The sequence below is a fragment of the Acomys russatus genome, chromosome 12 (genome assembly GCF_903995435.1).
Source record: "Acomys russatus chromosome 12, mAcoRus1.1, whole genome shotgun sequence".
NCBI lineage: Eukaryota > Metazoa > Chordata > Mammalia > Rodentia > Muridae > Acomys > Acomys russatus.
The window spans coordinates 61,198,240-61,224,453 of record NC_067148.1 but is presented as its reverse complement, the minus strand read 5'-3'; the positions used below and the strand labels follow the sequence as shown (position 1 = coordinate 61,224,453).

Here is a 26,214-nt window from a genome sequence, read left to right as displayed (position 1 = left end):
TCTCCCGGCTCAACAATCTTCAAGACCCATGTTCATTGCTTTTCCTTCATTTTGCTGTTAAATATTAATGGGAGCCTTTAAGAGCCTCAAAAATCACTTGGAGTCAGCAGCCACTCAAGTGGATAAGCAACCTGCAACCTGCTCAAGGTCACTACCTACTTATTAATGAAGCCTGGACTGAAAGTAAGGTCTATTTGGGTCTGAAGGTCACTCTCCTTTAACTAGCACAAGGAATTTTTTTCTCCTTCTTAGCAATCAGATGCTCATTCTTGCTACAAAGATTAGTCACTAAGAAAGAAGACAGCCAGCGGTGTGTCTTTGGAATTCAGTAGTAAGATGCTTCCCTAACAGAACTTCAGGGTGCAAACTGTTGTGACCTGATCATGCTTTTAGAATTAAAGTGGCCATAAGATGTCTTAGTAATAGTATGTGGCTTTTTGAAATTTATGGAGTTCTCTTCTCATTTGATATTGAAACTGATTATGAGGCTCCTAATGGTTCTGATGGTTTTCTCAAGAAGTAAGAGCTCAGACTTGTATGATGTTGTAAGGACCTTTCAGAAGAAGGCAGGACTTGAACTCACTGCCTCCCATCCTTTCCTGCTTGCCTGCATGAGCACAGCTATCTGCTATTTCAAATTATCGGAAAGAGAATATTATAGGATAGGAATATAGGCTAGTGTTAGAGTGCTTGCCTAGCATGCAAGGCCCTGAATTCATGCCCATCATAGAAAAATTAGTGTTTTCTTCTGTTCATTTATTTTATGATTAATAATCAATAGATTAGTCCTGAATATTCTTACTGATTATTTAAAAAGACAGGTAATCTACAAAATATTTCCTTTAGAAATAACTATAATATTAAAGACTCTACTTACCATGTCCACAAGTAGCTTCCATAAAGGCTTGATTAAAAAAAGAAAAGACTTGTAAAACATATGTAAGATAATAATTTTTGTCTGATGTGAATGCATTAATGGTGACTGCTGCCACCAGCCATGTTCCACTCCATCCCTAATGGTCCCTGTGAACCCTGCTACCCTAACTGCTACTTTACCTTTGTTGTCCTTCCCCCACTTCCCCAGCCCCCCTACCCCCTTTCCTTGGCCCTGCCCTGACAAATTTCTAACTAGTTATGTATCCTGAGTTATAGCCACAGGATTGCTTCTGAAATGATTACCTTTCCTTCCTGCTTTGCCCACAGGTCCCACACAGCATTCAGAATGGCTGCCGTGGCCAGGTGTACTACACCTTTCTCTGGACCAATCTGGTTGGGAAATGAAGCACAACAGTGCTTGTCTTAGAAAAGATATCTGGATTTTCCTCAGAGACATGCTTTGAAAATTAAAGACAAACCAGGTGTGGTAGCACACACCTACACTCACAGAAGTCAGGAAGCTGGGGTGGGAGGGTTATGAGTTCAAGGCTAGCCTGCGTTACATAGTAAAGAACTTGTCTCAAAAACAAACAATTGGCAGCAGTGGAAACTCTGATTCTGGCCCACAGAAAAGTGGCAAAAGTAGAAATAAAAAAAATCCAAACTCCCTCTCTTCTCTCTCTCTCTGCACACATTTAACTTTCTCAACTATCTAAAGCAAAGTTGCCATATCATCCTTTTTTTTTTTGTAATCATAAATACCTCTGTGTACATGTGTAATACATATGTACATATACAGGAAACATAATATTGATGGAATATTATAAAAGATGAGCCATAATCAAATCTTACCAATTTTCCAAATGATGTGCTTCTTTTTGCCTTGATTCATGCATCATTTAGCTGTCATGTGTCTTTAGTCTCCTTCATATAAAATTATTTTTCACTTCTTTGAATGACACTGTCATATTTAGAGCCTGGACCTTGATTTGTTTAGTATCCCTCAATATGGGGTGGTTAGCATAAATTATATAGGTGATGATGATATCTTGCCTTATAATCAGGGTTATTAAATTATACTACTTTAGTAAGTTAGTGTTCATTTGGTTTCTTACTATGGAGTTATCATTTTCCTTTTCCAAGTTAAGTATACTACTACCTCAGGTTTTAGGATTGCTTATGACTCAGCTCACTTAATGATGACTAGTATGGTCATATCTTTTTCTTTTTTAAGATTTATTTACTTATGTGGTACATTTACACGATGGAATACTACTCAGCTATTAAAAACAAGGAATTCCCGAAATTTGTGGACAAATGGATTGATCTAGAAATTATCATAATGAGTGAGTTCACCCAGAAGCAAAAAGAGACAAACAGTATATACTCACTTATATCAAAACACTAGTCCAAGGGATACGTACCATGAAAAACTTTACTTACCAAGAAAGTGGGTCAGAGGAGAGGACATCCTATTGAGACTTTAGGCGAGAGTAACATGGAAGAATAAGGAAATAGTAGGACCCACAGGGTCCTGGAAACCTACAAGAAGAACTTTATGACAGGCAGATCTGGGTCCTGGGGTCCTCCTCAAACTAAGGCACCAGCCAAGGAGAATATAGGCATTAAACTTCGAACCCCTACCAAGACCTAGCCGACGATCATGATATTCTCCACCGTTGAGTGGAGAGTGAGATCTGACTCTCACACGAACTCTGGTGCCCCTTTTCTGACCACGTCCCCTGGATGGGGAGGCCTGGCGGCACTCAGAGGAAGGATAGCAAGTTACCAAGAAGAGACTCGATATTCTAAGAGCATATATAGGGGGAGGAGGTCTCCCTCAATCATAGACATAGGGGAGGGGAGAAGGGGGGAAGTGGGAGGGAGGGAAGAATGGGAGGAAACAGGGGAAGGGCTAACAATCGAGATGTAATATGAATAAAATAATAAAATGAAAAAAAAAAAAGATTTATTTACTTATGTATACAGTGTTTGACCTGTATGTACACCTGTGTGCCAGGAGAGGGCACCAAATCTTATTATAGATGGTTATGAGCCACCATGTGGTTTCTGGGAATTGAACTCAGAACCTTTGAAAGAACAGCCAGTACTCTTAACCTCTGAGCCATCTCTCCAGCCTAGAATGAGGATTTTTTAATGTCATCATTGACCTCATACTCATTAGGTTATAGTCTACTGATGATGAACTTTCCCTCGTTTTTTCATCTGAACAGACTCAGGGGCCCTTATATTATATGGGTTATAAGTCATTGTTATATGTATTCTCGTATTCAAATTGTTCCAGATTCAGCTAATGGTAGCTTCTTCAAGGTGATACTTTTCAAGGCATGGTGTTTGTTTGTTTGTTGAGACAGGGTTTCTCTGTGCAGCCTTGGCTGTCCTGGACTTGCTTTGTAAACCAGGCTGGCCTTGAACTTACATTGATCCACCTACCTCTGCCTCCCAAGTGCTGGGATTAAAGACACGCACCACCATGCCTGGATTTTTCAAGGCATGTTTAACTTACTTTATATAAAGTTTAAAACACAAGCCAAAGAAACAGAGAAAGTACATTCTCTTGTACCTATCTCTTTATGGAAGGGAAAATGAACAGAATTAGAAAAGAGGAACTTGGCATTGTGAGACAGGAAAAAGTCTAGATTACTGAAGTTATCTCACTGTGTTAGAGTCCTTTCTTATTTTTGTTTTGTTTTGTTTTGTTGTTTTTCTCTGTGTTGCCAAGTTGGCTGTCCTAGACTTGCTTTATAGACCATGCTGGCCTCGAACTCAGAGACCTTCTTGCCTCTGCTAGGGTCTTTTCTTTAGAACTCCAATTTTTCATGTTTTGACTTTATGGTTCAGATATTGACCTACAGACATAAAACCATGATGCTCTCTGTGCTCTTAGATTCTCTACCTTACAATGCCAGTACTGCTCACACCCTCCCTCAAAGGGATGCCTATTTGCAGTTTTATCTTCTAGACTTCCTTATTTTGTCCTTTTGAAACAGGTTCTTACTCTGTAGCCTAAGTTGGCCTCAAACCCATGGTGATTACCCTCTGAGTGCTGGGATTATAGGCATGAACCACTACCACAGGCCCATCTGCCAATCTAGGCGGAGGGCAGTTGTTTAATAGCGGGATTTCTTGAGATCCAAATGCATTCAGATTCAAGTCTCATAGAATCATAGAAAAGAATTGCCTAGTTCAAAATGTTGATGATCTAAATGACTCAAGCCTTAATTTAACCAAAGAAAATTGTTTATGAAAAAATTGAACTACTCCATTTTTATATTTGTTACAATCAATGGCATCATGGACTGTAGAAACATTTTTTATAAAAAGCTTTTTAAAAAAAGAGTTATTTATTTACTATTTATATAGTACTCTGCCTGCATGTGTGCCTGCATGACAAAAGAGGGCACCAGATCTTATTACAGATGGATGTGAGCCACCATGTGGTTGCTGGGAGTTGAACTCAGGACCTTTGTAAGGACAGCCAGTGCTCTCAACTTCTGAGCCATATCTCCAGTCCTTACAAAAGATTTTTACAAAATTAAATCCGGGAGCTGGAGCAATGGCTCAGAGGATAAGGGCACTGGCTGATCTTTCAGAGAACTGGGGAACCAGAGAACAGATGCCCAGTACCCACATCAGGTGACTCATAAACTCATAAACATCACAGCTCCAGGATATCTGACACGCTGTTTTGGCCTACATGGATGCACACACAGAGACACACATGAACACAGACAGACAGACACAATCTTTTAAAATAACATAAAATACATCCCTTACCCATCTGAGCTGTCCATCACTTGTGAGCAGTCTGTAGAAGCCTCTGAAGTCACTGACAATGTCCCTGAGATTCTTGTGAAGCACGTGGTGGGTAAGGGCTTTCACAGCACAGACAACTATCAAAATAGGATTTCATTCTTACTCGTGTTTCAATATGTAGTCAGGAAATTAAGACAATAAAACACAAGCAAATGGATATGGACATTTTATGAAAATAATTAAAATACAAAAACCCCATAAAATTCTTCCAAAATCTGTCTGTGTCTACTATAACTAAGAAGTAAACACAACTACAACAGCTTGGAGTTCACATACTGAGTAGAACAAACATATCTTGATAAACAAAACCATAGACTTCTAAGTTTAAATACTATTTCAAAATTATTTTCCTATTCACTAGGTAATGTGTTGGTTAATGAGATTCAACGCTGGCCTTGCTAATTAGTTGTTCTGAAAAGATAAGAACACTCTGAGTTACAGAGCTTTAAAACTGATTTTTCAGCTGGGCGGTGGTGGCACACACCTTTAATCCCAGCACTCAGGAGGCAGAGGCAGGCAGATCGCTGTGAGTTTGAGGCCAGCCAAGGCTAACACAGAGAAACCCTGTCTCCGAAAAAGAAAAAAAAACAACCAAAAACCAAAAAACTGATTTTTCAAAGCTGGGCGTGGTGGCTCATGCCTTTAGGGAGGCAGAGATAGGTGGATCGCTGTGAGTTTGAGGCCAGCCTGGTCTACAAAGAGAGTTCCAGGACAACCAAAGCTATTACAGAGAAACCCTGTCTCAATCCCCCCCACACCAAAAAAAACCAAAAACAAAACCAAAACCAAACAAACAAAAAACCTGACTTTTAAATGCTAGCAAGTAAAGATGCTTGATTCACAATGTCATACGCTACTAAAGCTGAAATTGTTTACAAGTAGCATATTTTCATAAAATGCTAGGTACATGAAAGCAACATAATATCATTAAACTTCTTACCCATGACTTACACTACATTTTCATAAACAGTTTGAAGACGAAACATAATTTGGGTTAGCATCACCATCAATTATTTATTTTTGGTGATTTAAAAGGAGTCATTGTGTCATTTGAAGAAGTCCTGATTCCTCAGTAAGTTCATGCATTCTTCTTATATGTTTCCTTATTCCCTTTCTCTGTGTGTGTGTGTTTTGTTTGTTTTGAGCGTTTGCCTACATGTATGCAAGTGTACCACACACATGCCTGATATCTGTGGAGACCAGGAGGTGACCCTAGATTCCTTGGAATTGGATTTAAAGATAATTGTAAACTGCCTTGTTGGTACTCAGAACCAAACCCAGGTCCTCTGCCAGAACAGGTGGTTTTAACTCTTGAGCCATCAGGCATGCCATGGAATGTTTGTGGGACTCAGGGGACACCCTGCTGCAGTGGATTCTTTCCCTCTGTCAGTTCAGGGAAATAGAACTCAAGTTGTCAGAGGTGGCAGCAAGCACTTTTATCCACTGAGCCATCTCACCATCTGTTTCTTTTCCTTTTTTATTTTATTTTATTTATTTTAGACCAGGCTGGCCTCAAACACAGCAATCCACCTGCCTCTGCCTCCTTAAGTGCTGGGATTAAAGGCAGGCCCCACCATGCCTGGCTTTCTTTTCCTTTTAAAAGATTTATTTATTTATTAGTATGTATACAGTGCTCTGCCTGCATGTACACCTGCAGGCCAGAAGAGGGCATCAGATCACATTATAGATGGCTGTTAGCCACCATGTGGTTTCTGGGAATTAAACTCAGGACCTCTGGAATAGCAGTCAGTGCTCTTAACCTCTGAGCCATCTCTCCAGCCCTTCTTTTCCTTTTTAAAATTACCTTTCCAATAACTTGTAGAATATGTAAGACATATCAGCTCTTCAGTCAAGTGCAGGACAGACCTACTTGAAAGATGGCTAATGTGTTACCTGCTGGGTGGTCTGTGAGAAATTGCAATGGAGCAAACTTAGTGGTATCCACTGAGAGTTTGGACAATTTTTCCATTGTTATTTGCACATACATGTAAGCGCTTTGTTTTTTTCCTACTTGTTTGAAAATATCTGTTGAAACTAATCTTGTGGAAGTGACCTTCTTGTGTTTCTTGAGTGCTGCATTATGTGTACATGTTGTGCATGTAGACAAAGGCTGCATTCAGGATTCTAGAAAGCAACTGGGGAGAAGCTCAGTTGGTAATGTACTCATCTTACAAGAATGAAGAGACCTCAGTTCATGCCCTAAAACCCATGTGAAAAGCGGTGTATGTGTGATAAGCCCTTGTAATCCCAGTGCTGAGAAGTGAAGACAGGTGGATTTCTGGTTTCAGTCTCAAAAACCAAGGTAGATGGCATCTGAAAAACAACACCTGAAGTTCATCTTTGAATTCCATGCAGAGATGCGAGCTACCTGCACATACATGTGTATACACACAGTCAACCAGCCAACCAACCAACGTGTTCTAGGTAGAAAGTACTTTGGGACATCAAGTTCCACTTTTGCTTAGTACCAGTCTGGGCTTAGTTTTGTATCTCTAAACTATGAGGGACTTCAATGAACTCTCATCCAGCTTTTGGAAAGTTTACATTACACTACTTGCACTTTAGGAAAACAAGAGAGAGGCTTATATATGGGTCATGATGAACCATCAAAGAATTCTTGGTATGAAATACTGTGAACTGAGTAGACTAATAGTACATACAATAAGCTTTCTACATATGACACATGTGCTCTTCCCTCTCCCTCGGTCACTTGCCAGCATTTAGTCCTCAAAGCTCTACAATAGTCTCAGGTTAAAAAGCAGTAATACTCTGGTAGTTAGGCTTTGACACAGGGATACAGATTCAATGTTCCAGCAATCTAGAGATGAGTCTATGAGGAAAGACCAACAAAGCAATAAACTGCAAACCATTGTTTTTACTCCATTTGAGCGGCAGAGAAAGATAAAGCAAAAATGGAATCTACATGAAAACAAAGCATCTGGAAACTCAACAGGGTACTCAAACTCACCAACTTCAGTGCCCCTTCCCAGAGTGAAGGTAATGCCATAGCCCTTGAGTCCATCTTCTGCATCGGTCTCTATGACAACATAGGCAGCTGAGTAATCAGGGTCTGTATGCTGTAGGAAAAGGAGTCCCAAAAATGCAAACATGAGAAACCCCCAACAAATATAAGAATAGAAATGCCACCAGGCAGCAGTAGCACACACCTTTAGTCTCAGTACTCAGGAAGCAGAGGCAGGTGGATCTCTGTAAGTCCAAGGCTAGCCTGGTCTACAGAACAGGTTCCAAGACAGCCAAGGCTACATAGAGAAATTCTGTCTGAGGAAAAAAATTAGAAGCATAGCGGGGAGTGGGTTAGTGCATACCTTTCATCCCAGCACTCGGGAGGCAGAGGCACATGGATCGTAGTGTTTGAGGCCAGCCTGGTTGACAAAGTGACTCCAGTACAGCCAAAGCTACACAGAAAAACTTGTCTCAAAGAGAAAAAAAAAAAAAAAAAAAAAAAAAAAGGAATGCTATGAAGAATATGCAGAGCTACAATCTGTTGGAACATGTGATGTAGCCCAGAGAGCACAGAAGAGATTTGAATGAACTGAAAAGTACTCCTAAGCATTCACAGTAGTGCAGAAATGCGATTTATACAGTTTCACGGGAATAGTGGAGATAGAACCCATGATTGTGATGATGAGCACATACTTTTCTACTAAGCACCATCCTTGACTACAGATGGTTACATTCTTCCCACCCCTCCAAGGGTCTGTGTAGTCTTGGTTGTGCTGGATTTGCTTTGTAGACCAGGCTCGTCTGGAACTCACAGAGATCCACCTGCCTCTGCTTCCCTGCTAGGATTATAGCTGTGTGCATGTATGATTACAGGCATGTATGATTACACATGTGTATATTACACCCGGCTATGATTACATTCTTTTTGTTTGTTTGTTTGTTTGTTTTAAGATTTATTTATTATTATGTATACAGTGCTGCTGCATGTACACCTGCAGGCCAGAAGAGGGCATCAGATCTCATCATAGATGGTTGTGAGCCACCATGTGGTTGCTGGTAATTGAACTCAGGACCTCTGGAAGAGCAGTCAGTGCTCTTAACCGCTGAGCCATCATCTCTCTTATGATTACATTCTTAAACCAGTTTGCAATGATGTCAAAATTTGGTTTTGAGTTTAGTTTTAAACCCAGGAGTTTTGGATCACATCTCTCTAAAAGATTTTAGAGAGTAATTTCAAATATAATAAATCAAAATTTTTAGAAAAGTCATGTATAAAATTGGATAGCTCTCCATTGTAGCAGATTATGTAGACTGACAATGCAACAGTTCAGATTCAGAAATTATTGGGAGAAAATAAATAAAACTTTAAGACAAATTAACTCATTAATTTATTGTAGTTCAGCATCTGGTGGGTGGCCTGGGTCCCATGTCCTGCAGGTCATTCCAGGCTCTGCTTGCTCCCAAAAGAGAACAGAGCAGACATCTCAAGGGCTTGTTCCCCTGCCCTCCCCCCCCACTCAGGGGTGGCTTAAAGTGCTTAGGGTGTGGCTTGAGGCCCCAGGACTAGGCCAGTTTCAGGGTCTCGGTGGGGGTTGAGGGGGTGGTTTCTACAGGGTGTTACAGTTTAGCTCTTTTAGAATGAGATTGCTGGTATCAAAAAACATGGAGACTCAGGAGCTCTGCAAGCCCATGATGAAACCAAAAGTGTCACAGCTCTTTCTTCAGATGCGTGCTAAGCACAGCAGAGGAAGCAGGTGGATGTCTGAAACTGACCGGCAGGTCCTTCTGGTGAGACACAGGCCAGAGCGGCCACTTCACCAGTAGTCAGCCCAGCTAATGGCAGCGATGGAGCAGGCTCCAGTGGATGCCAAGGCAGTTCTGCCATCGCTGCCTGACCACCAGGCATCCAACGGCAGTTCTTCCCCAGAATAAATGGAGTCTCAGACAATCATGGTGGAGGAGTGTCCAGTCCGAGAGAGAGTACACCAGCCAGACTTCATTTATAAACCTTGGACAGTGGGGAGGGGTTTGTGGATGAATGTGTCTGACTCACTGGGGCTAAGGATGCCAGGATACTTAATCTACATACAGTGACACAGTACCTCATTTACATGCAGTCACATGGGGTCCTATCACAAGAAGGAAAACACAGTACTCAATTATCCTATGGGTGGGGGAAGAACTTCTAGGTACAATTAAAGGTCATTTGCTTAAGGCTTGGATCTCTTTAGTATAGCGTGGGGTGTTTTGATGAACAGGTTTCTTATCAGGAAAGGGTTGGACTGTAATCTTCTTGGAGGACTAGGTGATGCTTTTACAAGATCTAGGGTTACCAGATCAGGTGGAGTGAGAACCCTGCTGAGAAAGGGTGTGTGTGTGCATCATCATAGATCCAGCACAAATGGCTATTGGATATGTCAGACTTCAACCTTGTCCAGCAGAGTTCTGTAATTCATGTTGTCCTATGTTACATTAATTTTCTACTACTGAACAATGTTTTATTAATTTATCCTTTGATAATTTTCATGTATGTATATAGTACACTCTAGTCACTCACACTGCCCCCTATCTTCCTACTATTCCCTTAAAGTCCCTTTCACATTATAATTTCCTTTTCTTTTCCTTTCTTTTTTCTTTTTCTTTTTTTTTTTTTTTTTTTTTTTTGAGACAGAGTTCACTATCATTTTTTGTTTTGTGAACCATTGAGTTTAGCTAGAACCATCCATGCCTGGGCATGAGTATGTAGCTATCCATTAGAGTGTGGGTAACTTACAGATGGGTACACCACTGAAGACAATATGGGAGGCAAAACCTAGGGCCAGATGAGAAGATGTTTAGGTAATAATATATGTGGTCAATTAGAACTATCACAGTAGTTAGTTCAAGAGTGAGGAAGAACTAGATCCTGGGGGAATTTTCCTGAAGGGGCAAGGACCACAGGGATGTGCAAAGGGCAGAGAAAGCAATGCAAATGCCAGAGGCTTTTGTTTGTTTGTTTTGTTTTTAACAGAGAAGTAAAAGGTCCCTAATAGCATTGGTTTGGAAGTGAATCAGGTGAAGAGGTGGCATAGACATGCCAGATATGGACACTGAAAAAGCCAGGCAGAAGGTCTAAAGACATTAATAAGGAATGTAGGTAACAACAAGGATTGAGGGAGAGAGTGGTTTGTTTTTTTTTTTATTACATATATAGTATTCTGCCTGCATGTACACCTGCATGCCAGAAGAGGGTATCGGATCGCAATATAGATGGTTGTGAGCCGTCATATGGTTGCTGGGAATTGAACTCAGGACCTCAGGAAGAGCAGTCAGTGCTCTTAACCTCTGAGCCATCTCTCCAGCCCTGAAGGTGAGTTTTACATAAGGCTCTAAGATAATTTATGCTGTGTAACAATTATTGTGCCAAGCAAATTCTAAAAGCTCTACATTAATCATTTGATCTTCAGAGTGATATTATGAAGTGGGTGATACTATTCTTGTTTTAGAGATGTCCAAGGTCACAGTGTGCGTAACTTACGGAGGCAGACTGCAAGCTCTCATAGATTCAGTGCAGAGGTGGGAGGTGGGGTGAACAACAGACGGGAGGTCTGAGTTGACATTAAAGTCCAGTATGGGGCGATGTGATGATAAGTGTAGCCTGTGTGTCAGAGACCGTAGGTTGCTGAGGGGGACACAGATATCTCCTCTTGAGGAAGTCACACTCAGGCAATAGTTGCCAAAACTCTAATACTATCAGAGAGAACATAGTAAGTCCTTGGAAAAGATAAAGACTATGAAAAACAGGCAGATGAATGTACTCACGGGTGGGTCAGGTTGTAAGAGCTTGGACGCTAAGACAGTTTGTGGAGGACAGAGCTTTCTAGCACTGGGGAAGGAAGGATGCCATGGGTAAGATAAATATTACAGTCTGAATATAGTTTGTCTAGAACTCATGGTGAGTCATAGTGAGAGATGTTTAGAGGTGTGTGGACCTTTTATAAGTTTTTATTTAAAAATTTTTAAAATTAAAATATGATCACATCCTTGTCTCTGTTCCCTTTCCACCCTTTAGCCTCACTTGTTTTCTCTCAAATTTACAGCCTCTGGTCTCTTTTTAAAAATTGTTACACATCGTTTCTCCTAAATATATAAACACAATCTATTTGGTCTATGACCTACCCAAAGAAACTTCTCTTTGCAACACAGAGACCATTACAGAAACCATAACAAATCAAAATGCAGAAAACAAGTGATGGTGTGATGCCCAACTGATCCATCCACAATACAACTCCTCCATTTAAGGCTTAGAAGGGGGTAGAGATACTATAGGAGATAGAGGAGCAGGGTGTCTGCAGTGGTACTGCATCTCCTAGAACTGTCAGGGAAGCTACACCCATGAAGTCTCCATGCTGGGCTGTTTGGCTATTAAAGGACAATTAGTTATTTGTGCCCCAGTGAACAGAAAGACTACATTAGATCTTTTAAGACTGCATTAGGGGCTGAGTATGGTGGTGAATGCGTAAAATCTCAGCATTTGGAAGGCAGGAGGTGAGCTGGGTGTGGTGGTGCATGTCTTTAATCCCAGCACTCAGGAGCAAGTCCAGGATCGCCAAAGGCTACACAGAGAGACCCTGTCTTGAAAACTGAAAAAAAAAAAAAAAAAAAAAAAAAAAAAAAGGCAGGAGGGCCAAGAATTTAAGGTAATCCTCAGATATATGGTGAAGGACGACATGAAAAACGAAGCAAAACAAGTCTGGATTAGTTGCATGAGAATGGGTTATCCGAAAACTGGCCAGCTCACTCACACACTCATGCTCTTTGCAGACATGTCTGCTTCCTCCTCCTTCTCTGTCACGATACAGTTCTACACCAGGTCCTCACTGAGGTTCAGCAGAGGCTGGCACCATGTTTTTTGACCTCCATACCTGTAAACTACATAAATCTGTTTTTTTTTTTCCTTCATAAATTACACAGCATTGAGGATCTTGTTACAGCAACATAAAACAGAATAAGACTATAGCAGTGGTGGTGAGGACAATGAAGGGAATGGTTGGCTTATAGTCAGAAGTTTGTGCCTATGGCAGTTTGAGTAAGAATGGCTCCCATATGACCGGTGCACTGTTCAGGACTGGGTGAGGGGTTGCCAGAGGAAGTGTGTCACTGGGTCACTGTGGGTAAGTTTTAGGTTTCAAAAGCCCGCATTTGCAACTTTTGGATCAGATGTGAACTCTCTGTTGCTGTTCCAGTGCCCGCCTGCCTCCACGCTCCTTGCCATGATGGTCATGGACTAACCCTCTGAAGCTGTAAGTATGCTCCCAATTAAATGCTTTCTTTATAAGCCACCTTGAACATGGTGTCTCTCTGTAGCAATAGAACAACAGTAACCAAGACAGTCCCCTGGTTTAGAAAAATCATTAGGTTCTTGGAGTGAAAATTAAAGAGATGATGCTAAAAGGGAAATTCCAAGAGTTCAACTCTCCTTGGCAGTTTCTGGATTACAGGCTTATATTGCTTTTTCAAGTAATAAGAGAAAGAAATCCCCCATTAAAGCCTTAGGAGAGGGTCAAAAGGACAAGATGAGACAAATGTAACTTGAAGCTTCTGAGTCTTTGTGACTAAAAGCAAGATCACAGAGGATCAGGAGGAAGTGTATATATAGGGATTCGGAAGTGGGAGATAGAAGGTGATGGTTTCTGATTTAGAAGTGTTGAGCATGAAGGCAAAAAAAAAAAAAAAAAAAAAAGTTAAGCAGAAAATGTCTAGACAGCAGCTAGACCTGAGGTGAGAATGCAGACCCAGAAATGGAATCACAAAGACTTTGGCATAAAGAAAGGCTTAGACACTGAAAACATGGAGTATGGAACAAGATGGGAAAGCCTTCAAGAAGGGGACAGCACAGGAATAAGGAAGAGTCAGGAAGGGATCGGCAAGGAAACCGACTCAGATGAAACTGAAGATAGATAGCCTGAGAAGTGGCAGAGGGGACAAGGGCACGGAAGTGGAAATAACAATGGATTTCAGATTAGAGAGGAAGTAAGTAGATATAAAACACAAAAACAGGCCAGAAGCATGGCAATGACCAAAGGGAGCCAAACACAGATTTTTATCAAGTTCAGACTCTCCTAAATAGGGGATAACCATTGGAAAAGGAGACAGTTGAAGAGGCTGGAGAGATGGCTCAGAGGTTAAGAGCACTGACTTCCAGAGGACTTGGGTTCAACTGTGAGCACCCACTTGGTGGCTCACACCATTTTAACTCTATTTCCAGGGAATCCAATGCCCTCTTCTGACCTCCATGGGTACCAGGCATGCCCAAGGTTCACATAAATACAGACAGGTAAACACTTATTACATAAAATACGTAAGTCTAAAATTAAATCATATTTCTAAAAAATGAATGAGAAACTTGAAGATGGAAAGGCTGGGAGTGAGGGCCTCCGGAGTTTAGGCGGGGACAAATGCAGACACAGGTCCATATTAGCTTTGGAGCAAGACAGGAAGAGAAGTACGAGAGGATCAGTTTGAAGACAGAAAAGAGACCAACAGTATTTTGTCTTCCATCTACTGAGTGCTGGAAGCGACTTCGTGAACATCTTTAACTGCTGAGGTTTGAGAACGAGGGCCAGAAAAAGAACCAGGGAGCTCACATTGAGCAAAAGTATTGCTAACAGGTGGTCATGCAGCAGCTATGAGCTCACAGCTGTGGAGCACACTGTCTATTTGGTGAGCTCTGACACACACAAACAACTAGTAAATATGTGTAGGCTTGAGTATTCCATGTTTCTAGCAAAGCAAATTGTATCTGGAATCTTTGCTTTTACAGACACTGAAGATAGGTCTTTTTCAAGAAAGGTTCCTTGCTGCTGAGTGCTGGAAAGTCCAGTATCCCAAGACAAACAAAGCCACAACATCAAGAACTGCAAAGTAGCACATTCTGCTAGGAAGGCCTTGAGAATCTTCATCCACCCTGTCTCCCCAACAGAAATGTTAGGTATTTATGAGCTTCCAATACAGATATCAAATAGTCTCTCCTCAGCCCAACCTCGTACCCAACTGAGACTGAGAAGTATATTCCATTTCTTAACTGTCCCTATATGAACCATGTTGTCTTAACATTTCGTACATTCCAAGTCATGTTTACATCAGTCCTTTCTGCTTCAGTTTCTTTATTCACAAGGGATAATTAAAGTTAACTCCTGCTGGAAGCCTTCTCTGTATAAGGACCTTTTCAGGTACCCACATGCACAAAGTAAATACTGCTGGACCTATTTTACAGATGAAAAAAATCTAGGCTTGAAGAGATTATATAATTTATGCTCAGCTGCTAAACCTCACAGTCACATTCAGTGAGGGGTTTAGATTTTACAAGTTGCTAAGACTATGAACATTTACTTGTAAGTCCACAAAGGACTGTGATTAGATTTTTTCTCTCATTTTTTTTCAAGACAGGGTTTCTCTGTTTAATAGGCCTGGCTATTTGTAGACCAGGCTGGCCTTGAATTCACAGAGACCTGCCTGCCTCTGCCACCTGAATGCTGGGATTAAAGGCATGCACCACCACACCCAGCAGATTTTAAAGTCATTTACCATAGTCTTATACAAAAGGACACAGATTTCTTTTAAAGGCTCAGAATAGATAACATTCTTCTGCATATAAAATATTCATTTAGTTTTGAGAAGCCTGTTTTTAATCAAACACTTATGAGAGTTTCTGGGCATGGCTCCCAGATCACATTTCTCTTTCTTGGCGACAGGTAACCACGTCCCTAACACTGTTTCTCCTTGATCCTGGGCATGCTTTCATACTCTCACTCTGCATAGATCCAACTCTTAGAATTCTAGTGTGGTATCTCTCTGGGGGATCAGCAGGGCCCAGAAGACATTCAGGGCTGAAGACCAAACAAAGATGGACACCAGCATCTATTTAGGTTATGGCATCAGCCTAATGGGTAAAGTGAGCAGAAACCTCTTAACAGTCTCAGCTAGTAAGAAGTCCTTCAGCACTGCGATGGCGGCCCAAATCTATACCCTTCCTTTATTTCCTGTTATAAGACTATCACAGTTTGCCAGGTGTAGTGGTGCACGCCTTTAGTTCCAACATTCAGGTGCAGAGGCAGGAGGATCACTGTGAGTTCGAGGCCAGCCTGGTCTACAAAGTGAGTCCAGGACAGCCAGGGCTACACAGAGAAACCTTGTCTTGAAAAACAAAACAAAAAAGACTATCACAAGTAGAACTCGTTAATTTTTCCTAATCATTTTTGTAGGTACAGTGACTTCGCATGAGTGCGCTCCCAAGTGACCCACAGTCACTAGACACTTGGTTTTGACTGTGACACTTTCATTCCATTGATGAGCAAAGGGTGGCAGAGAGGCAGGGAGTCTTCTCAGTGCTTTGTGGCAGAGGCAGGATCACCACCCCACATTCCCAGCCAGGGAGTTCCTGGTCTCTGTCACTGTAAACCCCATTATGTACCCAATAAGGAAACAGCCAGCGCTTTCTGATGAAGAATCAACCGAACCCTTTTGGTCCTCTGCATTGTACCCGTACCAGGAAAACCCGAGTTGTAAAACTATGGCGAAGAAAAAGAGAGGGAGAGGAAAGGGGGAGAGGGAAGGCAGAGGCAGAGAGAGAGGGACTGACAGACGGACAGAAGACAGAGGGAATTCCCCATTTCCCCAGAGAGTAGCAAATGCTGGCTACTCCTGCTCCTCCGGGAGGCATCCGCCCTGCCCCCAAGTCCTTCTTCACTTTATAGAGGCGCTTCGCCTCGCACGGGCAAACCCTGTGGCCCGCTTACCATGGCGTCGGAGCCGTGGCCACCTAGCGATGTGGGAAAGCGCACGTCGTGGACTGAGAGCCGAGAGATCCTGCCGCGAGCCATTCCTCAGGCACCCGAGAACCACGCCATAGGAGGCCTGGGTCCCAGGGCCGAAAGATTTAAGGCGCTGAGTGGAGAGAGGGAGAGGTGGGTCGGGGCGCGGGGCGTGGCCGCTCTCTGGGGGCGTGGCCGCGCACCTGTACTAGGACTTCCAGCGGGAGTGAGGCGGGGTGGGGGGGGTGAGGGCACGGCCGCGGGACGGGCTCTTCGGAGGACAGCACTGGGAAGCCAGACAAGTCCAGCATGTGGCCGCGCAAAGTTGTGAATGCAACCCAGCAGATTCATTAACTTAAGTTTACGTAATTCTCTGGTCAGGTTCTTGGTTCGAAATGTCATGATCTTGCAAAGCCAGTGTGGTGATGGCTCAGCGAGTTCAAACATCTGCAACCAAGCATGATGACCTGAGTTCAGTCGCTGACACACACACACACACACACACACACACACACACACACACACACACACACACACACACACACACACATTTTTAAGAAGATTTATTTATTATGCCTACACATATGATTGCAGTGCTGGGAACTGAACTCAGGACTTCTGGATGAACAGTCAGTGCTCTTAACCTCTGCACCATCTCGCCAGCTCCCAATCAACACACACACACACACACACAAACACACACACATACACACACACACTTTAAAAGGTGACCCCAGTCTTCATTATCTTATAAATTGACAACACCACTATAATGCAAACTGCTTTAAATTATCTCTCATCTGCCCAACTGTGCAAGATAGGTAGGTAGGGAAGACATTTTATTGCAGGGGTTGGGGGGCGTCCTATCCCTGAATGTGAATTCGGAGACGTTAAGTAACTTATCCAAGGCCACATAGCCAATTAAGTGGCAATGCCGTGGCATCAAAGTTGAGGCCTTCCTGAAAAAGCGGAGGCTCCGGGACTATAAAATCCATCTGAGAGCCAGGTGTGGGGTGAGGGTGGGGGTGGGGCGGGGCACGCCTGTAATCCCAGCACTAGGGGAGGCAGAGGCAGGTGGATCAAGTTCAAGGCCAGCCTGGTCTACAAAGGGAGATGGAACAGCCAGGGAATCACAGAGAAGCCCTGTCTGGGAAAACGCGAGAATGCTGAGACGCTCTAATGCCACATTCCACACTCCCCGACTCAAGTTTGCAGGTACATTTATTTTCATATCACATTAGAGGCTCACTGATGTTGGGGACATGGCTTAGTGGATAAAGGACTTGCCAAACAATTGTGAAGACTTGAGTTTCAATCCCAAGAGCCCATGTAAGGTAGGGCCAGTAGCATGGGTCTGTGTTCTTGTAGGGATATTGGAGGCAGAAATGGGAATGAGCCTCATGAACAAAGAAGGAGCAACACTCGAACCTGGCTTCTGATTCCCACATGCCCCACATGCACCTGCAGCACAAACATAAAACAAATCCTCCGAAAGGCGATATACCTCTGGGGAAATGCTTTGAACAATAAGTGAAATGTTTGGAAGTCAGTACTACAGGTACTGTTTCCTGCCAATGTGTTTCTGCAGGGAGGGCAGGGTTTTTGGTTTTTAAAGAATCCTCATGCCACTTTTGCTGCTAAAAGATGGGCATGATCCAACATTGATTAATTCTTTGTTGATCAACAGCCTAGACAGGAATAGGAGGGCGGGTAAATGAGGTCCCAGGTGGTTGTCAGCCACAGCTGCTGGCACTTGCTCTTTTACAGGAAGCCACATCTCCAGCTGATTTGGTCTTGTGGGAATTTAAGCACCAAATTGCCAATTCTTTTTTCCTCAGAAAAGTTTCCAGAAACATGAAGTGCAAATGTTTTCTAAACATTCCCACCTAGATAAATTTCTTTCTCCTAAGATGCTGTGTGCAAGCCAGGAAAACATTTCTGTAGACGTAGAGCTTGGTGGAGAGATCTCATCTTTCTCTTGAAGAACCAACTTCATCATTGTTACCACTATTTGCCTAAGGAAGTTAATTGTTTAATTGTTAAGATCCAATTTTAATTGATGGCCCAAGGGAAGAATCTAAAGGTTGTCTCAAAATAAATAATTTGCATGGACAAGACTGATTTGGTTTTACACTGTGTAGGGAAACCACAGGAAAATAAGAGATAACAAACTGTAAAGTCATGTTTTATATTTCAATAGCTTCTAAGTGAATAAAAATGTTAAAAACAAAAAGCATAAACTATAAAACAGGTGATATGAATTTTTAATATTTGGGCAGGTATTTTATAAGAATAAAAAGAAATACACTTGGCAAAAATATAAATGTACACCTTAAATGTCAATCAAGCACATGTAACATTAAAAGCCACTCATCAAGACAGGAGCTGACTGTGTAGCCCTGGCTGGACCGGAACTGTCTATGTAGACCAGGCTGGCTTGGAAATAAGAGATTTGCCTGCCTCTGCTGTTGGCATAATGTTTTTGTGGACTATGTAAAGTTTACCCTTATTCATTCAAATTCTGATTTCTTTACCCCACTACCTGGTTTTAATCCGGACATGGCATTGTGATGTTTATTCTAAGTATCTCCTGTCTCCAGTTTGTGCAAACATGTCACTATTTGTTCTCTGTTCTGCCAATAAAACACCATCCAGTCAATGCTGAGCAATAGAGAGAATAGGGTGAGATATCCAGGACAAGTGAGAGGTGGAGAAAGTGGAGACTGAGCCACCAGGAGAGGACCAAGCAGTATCAGATGAAAGGACCCAAAGCAAGGAAATGATTTAAAAAGCATGTAGGACTGGGAAAATTTTGCTGGGAGAAACTAGACTAGCTTGGAGGTTTGGGATGGAGTAATTATTGCTAAGTACTGTGCTCTAGGCTAATTAGGTATCTTATAGTCTCCACATGTCTTTACTTGGACAAATAGCTGGTTAAAGAGTAACTGCAGCCGGGTGGTGGTGGCGCACGCCTTTAATCCCAGCACTTGGGAGGCAGAGGCAGGCAGATCACTTTGAGTTCGAGGCCAGCCTGGTCTACAAAGTGAGTCCAGGACAGCCAAGGCTACACAGACAAACTCTTGTCTTGAAAAAACCAAAACCAAACCAAAAGAGTAACTGCTATATTACTAATAGTATGAATTAATTATTACTATTAATTTTACACTCTGCCTTCTAAGTGTTGGGATTAGAAGCATGTATACTACACTCAGGTGGAAAAACATTCTAGGGGATTTAAAATATACCACATAATGAATTGAAGAAAGCACTGTGTTGATAAACTGTTTTTTTTTTGAGACAGGGTTTCTCTGTGTAGCCCTGGCTGTCCTGGAACTTGCTCTGTAGACCAGGCTGGCCTCAAACTCACAGTCATCTCCCTGCTTCTGCCTCCCAAATGCTGGGATTAAAGGTGTGAGCCACTACTGCCTGGTGTGTTGATTTACTGTTATTCGGAATATATATATTTTAAAATCATGCAAAGGGGCAACAATTTTACATGAAGTAGGTGTTAAAAGTAAAAGTAATTAACACAATTATAGTGCTGAAAATCACAAGGGCTTTTGACTAGACATTTAAATTTTTATTTTCATTAAACCCATAAAAAGAGAATTATAGAAAAGGTTCATGTGCAACTTTAGGAAAGTAAGTTCCGCATGGTCCAACGTGGCTATTCTACTTTACATCCTTCATATTGACTGCAGACAGCTTCATTTAAATCACCAGGTTTCTCTATGTGACACAGTAGCTGTATTTGCCGATATAATTTTAGAAAATATTATGTACTACACACAAGAAATTAATCATGTGAAATAAGTTCAATAGTGTTCTGAATTTAAGAAAACTGATTTTAACGTTGTTCAGGACTTACAAGTTCTAACTGAACATTTTTCCCCAATAGAAGAATAAATTCAGAATATATCAATATTTACAAAATTCATGAAATATGAAAAGCAACTTAAAAAATACATAGATGCATTCAACAAAAATTTTTATTTTAATTATCCATAAAACAATATTACAATATTTTATAAAAATATTAGGTTTTTGGCTACCATTATTTATTTAAAAAAGTGTGCTAGAAGGCTACTTTTGCCAACTTTCTTTTTTGGTAAGGGTTAAAGTTCCATGTTAAGACAATAAAGATTAAAGTTGTTGGAAAAAAATCTTCAAATGTACAAAACTTTCTTTTACTTGACAATTTAAAAATACATAACAATTTAAACTGAATACACATTAAGTTAGTGTTGTACCCTCACTATACAACTGTTATTATAAGGAACAAGTATCCTGTTCAGTTAGATTTTAGAGATCTAAAGAATACCATCAACTTTTCCTGCCTTATTTTCTTGATCAGCATTAGTACATAAACATACTTTTATTACCCTTTAAAGAATGCTTAAATAAACTACAATACCATAGTTCACATGAAGCCCTTTATGACACTCATGCCACAGACTGCAGGTGTCAGGGCAAATAAGGACCCACTCTTCTCAGGAGACCTCGGCAGAGGGTTCAGTACTGAATAGGTCAAGTGAAAAGAAAAACAAATACAACTTTTAGTACCAGAACTTTTGCCGACTTGCATGAAGTTCATTTGTCACATTTAAAAAGGTTTACATTGGAACATATTTACCATGGCACAGATCCTTAAATTTGGTGATCTTGATGTAATGCCTCAAAATGTCACTATAAAGTACAGCATTTAAAAACATAAATATTAGACTTTTTATTTAGCAGACTCCATTAAACCATAACACTACCCAGTTCAAATTAATACTTCATAATTTCTGAGTCAGAAAAACCCTCATTTTGAATGTTTTACTTCCGCACTTTAAATAGGCAAAAATTTCCCCCTTTAAATTATGGTTACTCATAATATTCTTCCTCAAATTAATTATATTATAAAGGAAATATGATGCTCATCAAGTATATTTGAGATGTGAGTTTCAAACAGATTTAAAAGCCGGTGTCCTAAGGGTCTGGTATAAAAGCTGGGCCACTGATTTTAGTCTAAAGCTCTACCTTCACTATTTTGAGGAAGTAAAACTTATTTAGTGTATGAAAACTTAGTTTTACAATCATACTTTATAACTTTTAAAGTCTAAGAAAACAGCTAATGAGGAACTCTGAGTGCCAGCAAAGCCATTTTGTCACTCCACAACACCAACACTAAACATTCCAATACCTGTAAAACTTTCACATTTTCTTCTCTCATATTTCTTTTAAATACATTTCCTCTTTCCTATTCTATACTCAATACAAGCAAAGTGCATTCAAATCCCTGATCTAGTGATGTTTTCGATTTGTGGAGCCCATCACCATAAAAACATACTAGCAACACCTCACAGTACTCCATGTATTTTTTAAATTGACTGCATAAATGCTGGATTTTTATTTTCATGCTATGCAAATATTTTTAAAAATTTCCTTTGGACTGCGTGGTATAATTTCAATTGTACATACCTTTTTTTTAAAAAAAAAAACAATATAAGCTTGTAAAAGATTAATCCACTTTCTGGTTACCTTCATTATCTAAGCTCAACAATTCAACAAATGACTAAAGTAAAAAAATTAGTTTTTCTAATTTCCAGTTCTATGAACGAAGTGTGAACGTAGTGTATTATGCTTCCAAATTCCACGGCTGTGGTCTAACACTTATTCAAGTTTTTGATGCTGTTTATAATCAATCCATTTTTTGCTTCTGGAAGACTTGGCCCATGTTCACACAAAAGGAGGCCTCTGTTAAGACTGCATGCTGACTGTTAAACAGAAAAAAAACAAACAAAACTTTTGAAAAAAAAAAAAAAGGAAGAAAAATTAAACTGGAATGGAATTATTTGGTCCCATGAAGTTCTTTGAGTTTAGATTTTACTGTGGTATAATGGCCCAAGTTTTGTCCATAACAATACATAGTTTTCTCTTAACAACTTTTATGAGTTTGGGGAAGAAAAGGAAGTGACCAGTAGACAGTAGTCTTGTTGCTCTTTCTTACCATGGTATCACCCACACAGTAAGGGTATCTTAGCTCTACTTTCTTTGGACCCTGAAGTAAGTTTGATGCATTATTGGTACTTTAGAGTTTAACACTTGGTTAAAAAAGTGGTTTCGTGCAACCGTATCTGGAATTCCAGTTTGCCAGTTTACATGCAGATTGAAGAGTGTCATCTTCTTGCTCCTGTGCAGGAGCAGCTCACACCAGGTCTATATATTTTGGCAGATCTGTGCACACAGGCTACTTGGATTATAAATTTTCTCCTGGTTGGTACTGTGGCTCTGTAGCAGTGAAGTAGTCTTCCAAGAAGGACTGAATATATTCAAATGTTGGTCTCTCATCAGGATCCTTCTTCCAGCAAAGATTCATCAAGTCATGGAGGGATTCCGGACAGCCCTGGGGGCAAGGCATCCTGTACCCCCGCTCCACTTGTTCCAGCACTTCACGGTTTACCATACCTGATGTTAAATGAATATCAAAACAGGAGTTAATATCCTAGCCACTAACCGAAAACATATCAAGTTTGTCTAGTGAAATTATTTAAAAAAAAAAAAAAGAGAATAGAATAAAATTAAGTATCAATTTATATAAAGAAAAGCTGAGACATGAATGATAATCTGTATTTTAATATTTTAATGGATATTTCATTCTATCTAAAGTTTTCCTTGTAACACAGCATCTTCAAATGCCAACTAAATTTGACTGAAAATTTAGGGCATATTTAAGGTATTGGTATTTTTTTTGGTTTTTCAAGACAGGGTTTCTCTGTGTAGCCTTTGCTGTCCTGGACTCACTTTTGTAGACCAGGCTAGCCTTGAACTCACAGAGATCCACCTGCCTCTGCCTCCCGAGTGCGCGAATTAAAGGTGTTACCATTTAATAACTACAATTTGAGCTAATGAGGAATCACAACTAGGAGAGAATCCTAATTCTATTTGTGTGTGTGTGTGTACCGTAACTTTTTTTTAAAGATTTATTTTTTATTATGTATACAGTGTTCTGCCTGCATGTAAACCTGCATGCCAGAAGAGGAGATCAGATCACTACAGATGGTTGTGAACCACATATGGTTTCTGGGAACTGAACTCAGGACTTTGGAAGAGGAGGTGGCGCTCTTAACCACTGAGCCATCTTTCCAGCCCCTACGTAACAATTTCAAATCACTACCCTGAATCTTGCCTGGTGTGGGAGCTGGGATCTGAGCTACAGTTCTCTGGATCAGAGCAGTGTACTCTTAACCACTCAGCCATATCTCCAGTCTCTGAACCTTATGCATACTAAACACACACTTTGCCACTGAGCTATACTCCAGTCTTAATTCTAACAACTCTTTCATTCAAGATTTGGTCCTTCAGAATTTCTGATAATCAGAACTATTGAAAAGTTTTTATGGCAAAAGATTTAAAAGTAAAACATGACAGAAGAAGCCTCCACTCAATCTTTAGAAAGATAAACCTTTCCTACAAAAATTCTCCTAAGAAAGACATAACTTCCAAACGTGGTAGGAAGTCAATTCTTTTGTACCTATGCTTCAATAAAAAGATGAAGGCACTAACACTTAATATTTAAAATCGATAGTAATGGCTTTATATTCTGTCAATAAATTTTAGTATTTTATTGACATTTACATTTGTTGAGGTAATTTTGTAATATTAATATTAAAATATTTTTGTAATAATAATAGTAGCAAACATAAACTGTTGATGCTACACATAAATCCTTTTCAGTAATCAAAGATGGACAATATTTATTTTTCCTCTTTTGAAGTCTGGGAATCTGGGGGGCTGCAGTCTTAGTTCAGTGGTAGAATGCTGGCTTAGCACATACACGGCCCCAGGTTCAATCCCTAGCACTTCCCTGCCAAAATAAAAAGAAAATCTATACATTGTTTATATTCTGCTTCTCACTGGAACATTTATTTACATATCATATATTTGAAGGTATGTAATTAGTTATTCATTCATGTTTGAATTTTTACGCTTCCTTGGTTCAGCTAACCCTTTTATCATTATTTAGTGATCTTTTGTCTCTAATAATATTTCTTGCCTTGAAGTCCACAGCTGCACAGGTTTTCTTTTGGCTAGGATTTGCATAGTATGTCTTTCAACATTTTGAATTTTAATAACTCTGTGCAGCTTATATATTTAAAGTATAGCTCTCAAAAATAGTACTATTAGGGGCTAGAGAGATGGATCAGTAGTTAAGAGCATTGACTGCTCTTCCAGAGGACTGGAGTTCAATACCCAGCACCCACATGGCAGCTCACAACTGTCTGTAACTTCAAGATCTGACACCCTTATACAGACATGCATACAGGCAAAACACCAATGCACATAAAATAAATGATAATTAATTAAAAAATATTACTATTGGGGTTGGAAAGGTAGCTCCTAACCAAGAGTGCTACACAGTCATGAGGACCAGAGTTGATATTTTAGCATCTATGTAACCAACTGGGTGGCTTATGCATGCCTGTAATAGCAGCTCTAAAGTCAGGAGTGGAAGCTGAGGCAAAGGCAGAAGGATTTCTGAGGTTTTCTAGTTTCTAGCCCTAGATCCAGGGAGAAACACTATCTCAAAAGGAGTATGAGGAGTGATAGGGTGTAACACAGCGTAGCATTCATACACATATTCAAAGTCTGTTTTTTGTCTTTTAATTGGAATGTTTAGTGCAACTTACACACAATATAATTATGGCTATGGGTTTAACTATCATCCGTTTCTTTTTTTAAAATATTTATTCATTTATTATTATGTATACAATGCTCTTCCTGCATGTACACCTGCACACCAGAAAAGGGCATCAGATCACATTACAGATGGTTGTGAGCCACCATGTGGTTGCTGGGAATTGAATTCAGGACCTCTGGAAGAACAGCCAGTGCTCTTAACCTCTAAGCCATCTGTCCAGCCCCCTTTTCTTTTTTTTTTTTTTTAAGACACAGTTTCTCTGTGTAGCCTTGGCTGCTCTAGAACTCACTTTATAGACCAGGATGGCCTCCAATTCAAGAGCTCCGCCTACCGTTGCCTTACGAGTGCTGGGATTAGAGGCGTTCACACCACACCAGGCTCAGCTTCCCTTTATTTACTATTTGCCTCATCTAGTCTTTTCCCTCTTTTTATTTTGATTAAGCAAGCATTGTTCATCATTAAGTTTTAATGGGTTTTATTTTTGTGCTAGGGATCAAACCCATGGCCTACTGCATGCTAAGCGAGCACTCTACAGTCTACCTAGTCTTCTCATGGCCAAAATGGAAAGTAGACCATGACTAAAGCTTCAAAAAGAAATTACCTAATATAACTGTTTTTTTTTTTTAACCTTCAGTTATATTTGCTGGTATAGAGGGCCGAACTAGGTTTTAGCTTGCATTTTGGTTTTGTCAAGTAGTAATAAAGTAAAACAAAGACAAAGGACAAAATAAACTCAAGGGAGTGATAATCCTGCTTGATTGTACAGTTTAAGGAACAGAAAGGTTTTGTCAAGAGGGTCTGGCAAAGTTGCTACCAATGCATTAAAGATCTTAGAAGTGTCAAGAACTTGCTAAAGTTGGGATAGAGAAGACTGGAAAGATGCAAGGTAGGGGTCAGATATGGGGCACATGAAATTGTAGTAATGAGAGGAATGCAGTTATAGGTATTGCTGAAGGTATGCAAATGACAAGATCACATACAGAAAGTGCTCAAGCCATGAGAGATCAGAGTACTGGAAGAACCATCGACATGTCTTAAACTGACTATTGTGTCTTTAAGATC

At 40.5% G+C, this 26,214-nt stretch overlaps 2 protein-coding genes across 5 annotated transcripts in view; both read right to left on the bottom strand.

The window, feature by feature from the left end:
* Window positions 1–16,601, bottom strand: part of Enosf1 (enolase superfamily member 1) — a 36,741-nt gene extending 20,140 nt beyond the window's left edge. The window contains exons 1-5 of one of the 2 annotated variants that reach the window (XM_051154508.1): window positions 16,455–16,601; window positions 7,682–7,790; window positions 4,675–4,790; window positions 1,180–1,266; window positions 878–904 (exon numbers count right to left, since the gene is read on the bottom strand). In XM_051154508.1, the coding sequence (XP_051010465.1) occupies window positions 878–904; window positions 1,180–1,266; window positions 4,675–4,790; window positions 7,682–7,790; window positions 16,455–16,538 (423 nt within the window). In that variant the 5' untranslated portion in view covers window positions 16,539–16,601. Of the gene's footprint in view, window positions 1–877; window positions 905–1,179; window positions 1,267–4,674; window positions 4,791–7,681; window positions 7,791–16,454 lie in introns of those variants that run through there. The other variant, XM_051154509.1, reaches the window with a different exon arrangement.
* Window positions 16,602–21,944: 5,343 nt separating this feature from the next.
* The window catches only part of Yes1 (YES proto-oncogene 1, Src family tyrosine kinase), a 49,944-nt gene continuing 45,674 nt past the window's right edge, over window positions 21,945–26,214 (bottom strand). For 2 of the 3 annotated variants that reach the window (XM_051154506.1, XM_051154505.1), the window contains exon 12: window positions 21,945–22,919. In XM_051154506.1, the coding sequence (XP_051010463.1) occupies window positions 22,711–22,919 (209 nt within the window). In that variant the 3' untranslated portion in view covers window positions 21,945–22,710. The remainder of the gene's footprint in view (window positions 22,920–26,214) is intronic. The other variant, XM_051154507.1, reaches the window with a different exon arrangement.